At 39.4% G+C, this 6,000-nt stretch overlaps 1 protein-coding gene across 1 annotated transcript in view; it reads right to left on the bottom strand.

Moving 5' to 3' along the window:
* Window positions 1–1,293: 1,293 nt before the first annotated feature.
* Window positions 1,294–6,000, bottom strand: part of LOC137419019 (indolethylamine N-methyltransferase-like) — a 38,652-nt gene continuing 33,945 nt past the window's right edge. Inside the window, exon 5 of the mRNA XM_078767024.1 lies at window positions 1,294–1,905. Coding sequence (XP_078623150.1) covers window positions 1,396–1,905 — 510 coding nt within the window. The 3' untranslated portion in view covers window positions 1,294–1,395. The remainder of the gene's footprint in view (window positions 1,906–6,000) is intronic.

The following is a 6,000-nucleotide window of genomic DNA, read 5'->3' as shown; positions in this document are numbered from 1 at the left end:
GGGTAACTAGAGAGTTCATAGAACATGATACCCCATGCAGTGTTGAAGTATACACTTCAATTTAAAATAGAATACAGATTTTGAAGATCTTTTTTTTCAATTCGGAAGTTTAGCGGTACTGAAGCAGTCTTGTACACCACCCTCATACACTGTAAGAAGATGACGTTGAGTCACAGCTTAGGTGATGGAAGCTTTATTGATCACGATATAACGCAGCATCAATCTGCATCGTATGTAGTCATATCTGCGGCCTCTTCTTCACCGCGATGCAGCCTCCTCTCATATGGCACGCCCTCTCATGCTATATTGGGGGTATTGACTATCGATATATAACATGGTTCTTGGAGGTATTATGAAGGCCATTTATGTTCTACAGTGTTCAAGTATATAATTCAATTTTAAATAAAGGTTTAAAGGCCTATAAAAAAATTAATTCCGGGTTTTACCACAATTTTGTCCGGTGTCTATTACATCACTCGACATAACACAATCAATTATTCGTGCCTGTTGTTTGCGTCCTTTATAGCGTCCTTAAAAACAGCAAGTTTCCTGTTTGGAATGATTTCCAAATTTTATTTGACTGCCTCGCAGGCAGACAAAGTGAAATTATCTCAATCCTATCTGCACATGCGTGATCGGTACAAATTCAGATCCAATGTACTGTAAAACGGCAAACTTGTCTTCCTATTCTTGTTCCCATTTCTGTTCAAAATATAACATTCAATTTAAATAAGCTGTTCCTCGATTTTAAACTGAAAAGACAGACAGACAGACGGACCTGAACCAATTGCTTAACTCCGCGTTTTGCTTCGCGTGCGAGGGGGAATTACAACCACATTAAAATTTTACCAAGCGCAGCAGTGCGACAAAGTGTCAGAGTGAATGGAGACCGTTACCATGTGTTTTTTCTTAATCGGGTGAAATTATGGAGTACCAAAAAGGTCAAACTCTTCCAAATGAAAATATCCTTCTCCATGGCAATGCTGCACCCCATGAAAAATGTCAACAACCTGTTCTACTCTGGGGACCGGGACATATCACGTGGTCTGGAATATCAAATTCTATGCAATTTGCAAACATTTAACTTCAAAAATAAGCTAAAGGAGGAATTAAAATCATTCAGGCTGCTGGCGATAGGTCGCCTACTCTTTCCGGTGTATTAACCGCACTCGTGTATTAACCGCACCCCTTACTTTTAACTTTTTTGCCAATAAAAAAGTGTGGTTAATACACTGGAAAATATGGTACATGTTGCAGAATATGCAGTATTGATAATTGTTGGTCCAACAAAAGTTCATTTCAGAATGCAAGTTTATTTCCTTTCTATTCCTTTGTGATACATTGATTCAACAGCATAGAGTAAGCGTGAATTTTTTTTTGGTCAAATTGGTGACTTCAGACTTTATCTGCAATCAAAAAGAAAAATGATGTGACATCGGTTACATCCTCCTCGAGGTCTTTCGGCCTCGCGAGAGTTTTAAATGTTTGGATGGAGAACCCCGCACCTTGAACTGAATCCCTTACAAACTGCTCACTCATAGATAGCGCACTAAACAACACGGAGCCGACTTTGTAAAACGATTGACCCAAAGCACCGATCAACACAAAGTGACCACTTGGCAACAGAAGAGATCTCAAGGCTTGGAGCGCCCCGCGGAAAGATGTCTCATCGGATGAAGCGCACTCGAGGCAGAACGAGGATTGAACGACATTGAACTTTGGGAGAACCTCGGGATGTAGGGGGTTTGGCAGGGTAACATCACAGGGAATGATTTTCTTGATTGCATTCCTCAGCTTCTCAGCCTTCTCCTCTTCACAGCTGTAATGAGAAGGGAGGGCAGCAAGGTCAATATCCCAGGAGTTGGATAATAAAAGTTCAAAATCTATGATCAAATAAGTCCAATTCTATTGCACATTGAAGAAGAGTCACTTCAAAAATTGTAATGTTATGAACGATGATATGATGTTTTCCCAGTGGAATAAAATAGCAAAACGTTCCTGTATAATGAGTCAACATTTAGAATTGGGTGAAACGTTATCGGTCATCAAGTCGTGTGAACTCAGGGCCAAACATGAATTTTTGGGAGAACCTGATGAATCCGTAAACACTTGCAACTTCTTCTCCGAAACCGCTGATGGGTTTGTGACCAAACTTGGCACAAATGATATTTGTTATGTTGTGACTAAAGTTTGTTCGCGGCATTAAAAAAAATTGGGGTCTAAGGGGGTTTACTGGGGTAAAAGTGGATCCCGGTTTGACCCCCTCAAAATAGGTTCTTGCTTTCTTCTCTGAAACTACACACACTATTTCGATGAAATTTCGCCACAACCTTCATCACCCGTGATGTACAAATGTTTGCTCAAGGCATAAGAAAAATTGGGGTCTGAGGAGGTATACGGGGTTGGGGGGGGTGGGGGTTGCTCCCCAAAATAGGTATTTTTTGTTTGTTTGTTAAATGTCTTATGATTATGTTGGTATGATTCTACATGCTACCCTGTCTTCTATCAACCATTGAAATTGGTTTAAAATACCTTTATTCGGTGCAGTATACTGTTTATTCTACCAGGTGAGCGCCGAGGGTATTGCCCCTATGTTTTTTTTTTTGTTGATAGATTGATGTCTCTAGTAATATATTTAAGAGGTCTGCTCAGCCAAAGCTGTTGTGATATTTAGTTATTGGGCAAAAGTTATTAATTATTGTAAAAAAAGTTACTTTTGGGCAAAAGTTATTATTATTTTTAAAAGGTAACTATTTGGCAAAAATTATTATTTAAAAAAGGTAACTATTGGGGAAAAGTTATCTTATTATAATAGAGCAAACGCATATGGTTATGTATGTCGCTATGTATGTTTATTTGCGACGAAAACGTCTTCTTCAAATAAAATTACCACCCTCTTAATTAACCCTCTTAATTGCGTTAAGACAACAACAACAACAACATGCATTTTAAGGCCATTTTCCCTGCTAGAGCGGGGGTTAGCCTTGCGGTCCCCATGACAATCTTCTCCATTTTGCCCTATTTTCTGCATCTCTCCTTGTTAACCCCCTTGCCGCATTTCTTCTTCCACCACCTTTAGCCAAGTCTTTCTCGGTCTTCCCCGTCCTCGACTTCCTTCTACATCAATTTCCATCACTCTTCTCAACCAGTCACTTTCATCCTTCCTCAACACATGACCAAACCATCTCAGCCTGTTCCTCTTCACAGCATCAATCACAGGCTCTATTCCCATCATCTTTCGCAATTCATCATTTGTCTTCCTCTCTCTCAACGATACTCCGCACATCCATCGAACCATTCGCATTTCCACCCTTTGCCGGCTTCGTTGCTGCTCTACGTTCATTACCCATGTCTCGCTCCCATAAATCATAACACTTCTCACACATGCAGCATACACCTTTCCCTTCAGCTTCAGCGACACTCTCCTCCTCATCAGCACGCCACCCAGTTCCCGAAACTTCTTCCATGCACATCTCACTCGAGCAACCGTTGCCGAGTCTGATCCACCTTCTCCATTCAGCATGTCTCCGAGGTAGCAAAATGTTTTCACACCTTCCAGCTTCACGCCGTCTCCAAGATCCAACTCAACATTTCCTCCATCTGCAGCTCCCTCTGTGCACACCTTACATTTGAATGTAGCTGCCACACTGGTTAATGACCCTCTCAGACCACTACATTTTTGATGAACCCACTCAGCGCACATTGTACATTGAATGGAGTTCACTCCGACACCCTTCCTGCACACAGCACACGGCCACTTCCCAGTTCTTTCCACCTCACCACATGCTTTACCACTTGCCATCACCTTCGTCTTTCCGATATTCACCTTCAGACCTTTTGTCTCCATACATTCCTTCCACTTGTTCATCTTTTCCTTCAGTCCATCCATACTTTCCGCAATCAACACCAGATCATCTGCATACAACAACTCCCACGGTAAACCCTCCTTTACGTTCTGAGTCAGCACCTCCATCACAGCTACAAATAGTAGTGGACTTAGTACCGACCCCTGATGCACTCTAACCTTCACCTCAAACTCACCACTGTTCCCGTCCTTCGTCCTTCCAGCGTTAATTGCGTTAAGACATATACTTTATATACTTTGGGTCTTCTGGGTATTTCATATACTTCCCCTTTTTATTCTATACTTCCCCTTTTTATATACTTTGTTTGCTTGTTTGTTTGATTTGTTTGTTTGATAAATGTTAGCTCTTTCACGAGCCTCGACTCTGTATACAAAAAAAAAAAAAAAAGGACTGCTGAGACCCCTCAGACCTTTGACGACCCTTTAATTCCCCCAAGACCCTTCAGACCACCAAGACCCCTGAAGACCCCCAAAGACCCAAAACGCCCCAAATACCCAAAATACCCTCCAAGGCCCTGAGGCTCAAAAAGAGCCTGAATACCTGAAGACCCAAAACACCCTGAAGACCCAAAACACCCCGAAGACCTAAAACACCCCGAAGACCTAAAACACCCCAAAGACCCAAAACACCCCGAAGACCCAAAACACCCTGAAGACCCAAAACACCCTCGAAGACCCAAAACACCATGAAGACCCAAAATACCCCGAAGACCCAAAACACCCTGAAGACCCAAAACACCCCGAAGACCCAAAACACCCAGAAGACCCAAAACACCCAGAAGACCAAAAAGACCCAAAAGACGCTGAAGACCAAAAAGACCCCGAAGACCCAAAAGACCCCGAAGACCCAAAAGCCCCTGAAGACCCTGAAGACCCCGAAGACCCAAAAGCCCCTGAAGACCCTGAAGACCCAAAAGACACCAAAGACCCTTCAGACCCAAAAGCCTCTGAAGACACCAAAGACCCAAAAGACCCTGAAGACCCAAAATGCCTCAAACGCCCAAAATACCCTTAAGGGCTCAGAGGATCCAAAAGACCCTGAAGACCCAAAACACCATGAAGACCCAAAAGACACCAAAATGGTCAAAGATGCCTACCCCTCTGAAACGACGTGTGGCGAGGCGCGCGGAGCGCGCCAAGTCACGCTAGTTATTATTTAAAAAAGTTAGTATTGGGCAAAAGTTATTATTATTATTATAAAAAGGTAACTATTGGGCAAAAGTTATTATTATTATAAAAAAGTTAATATTGGGCAAAGTTATTATTATTATTCTAAAAAGGTAACTATTTGGCAAAAGTTATTATTATTATTATTATAAAAAGGTAACTATTGGGCAAAAGTTATTATTATTATTATTATTGTTGTTATAAAAAAGTTAGTAATGGGCAAAAGTTATTATTATTATTATTATTCTGAAAAAGTTACTATTGGGCAAAAGTTATTATTATTATAAAAAAGTTATTATTGGCCAAAAGTTATTATTATTGTTATTATTATAGAAAAGTTAGTATTTGGCAAAAGTTATTATTATTATTATTATTATTATTATTAAAAAGTTACTATTGGGCAAAAGTTATTATTATTATAAAAAAGTTACTATTGGGCTTAAGTTATTATTATTATTATTATTATTATTATAAAAATTATTATTATTATAAAAGTTATTATTGGGCAAAAGTTATTGGGCATCCCATGTGTGTCATGATGGAGCAAAACATACAATATTGACAAAAATTACATTTTTCCTTGTGGTATCATCAAAATCAAGATATGTAATATTATTTATATACATATTCCTTCAACTATGTATTGTGTATACAAACAATGCCCACTATGTTTATAAAATATGAGAAAATGAAGAAAAATCATCAAAAATCGTTTTAAAATACATTAATTTCCTTCAATTTCAGTATTTGTATTGCACATTATTGTCCATAACCCAGGTACTACTGAACATATACTTGATATAACAATATAATTGTCATCCAAAATTACCTCTGAGGACCCCTGCATAGATTACACCAATATAAATGATGAACTTGAGACTCCATTCCATTAATACCATATATCAACAATACCCTTATTTGATTTTATTTGCCGATGTTGTTCTACATTTGCCTATCGGTATACTCAT

Source organism: Myxine glutinosa, chromosome 13 (genome assembly GCF_964187855.1).
Source record: "Myxine glutinosa chromosome 13, kmMyxGlut1.1, whole genome shotgun sequence".
In the NCBI taxonomy this organism is placed as follows: domain Eukaryota; kingdom Metazoa; phylum Chordata; class Myxini; order Myxiniformes; family Myxinidae; genus Myxine; species Myxine glutinosa.
The sequence above is the reverse complement of the archived record's forward strand: the minus strand, read 5'-3'. Positions and strand labels throughout refer to the sequence as shown.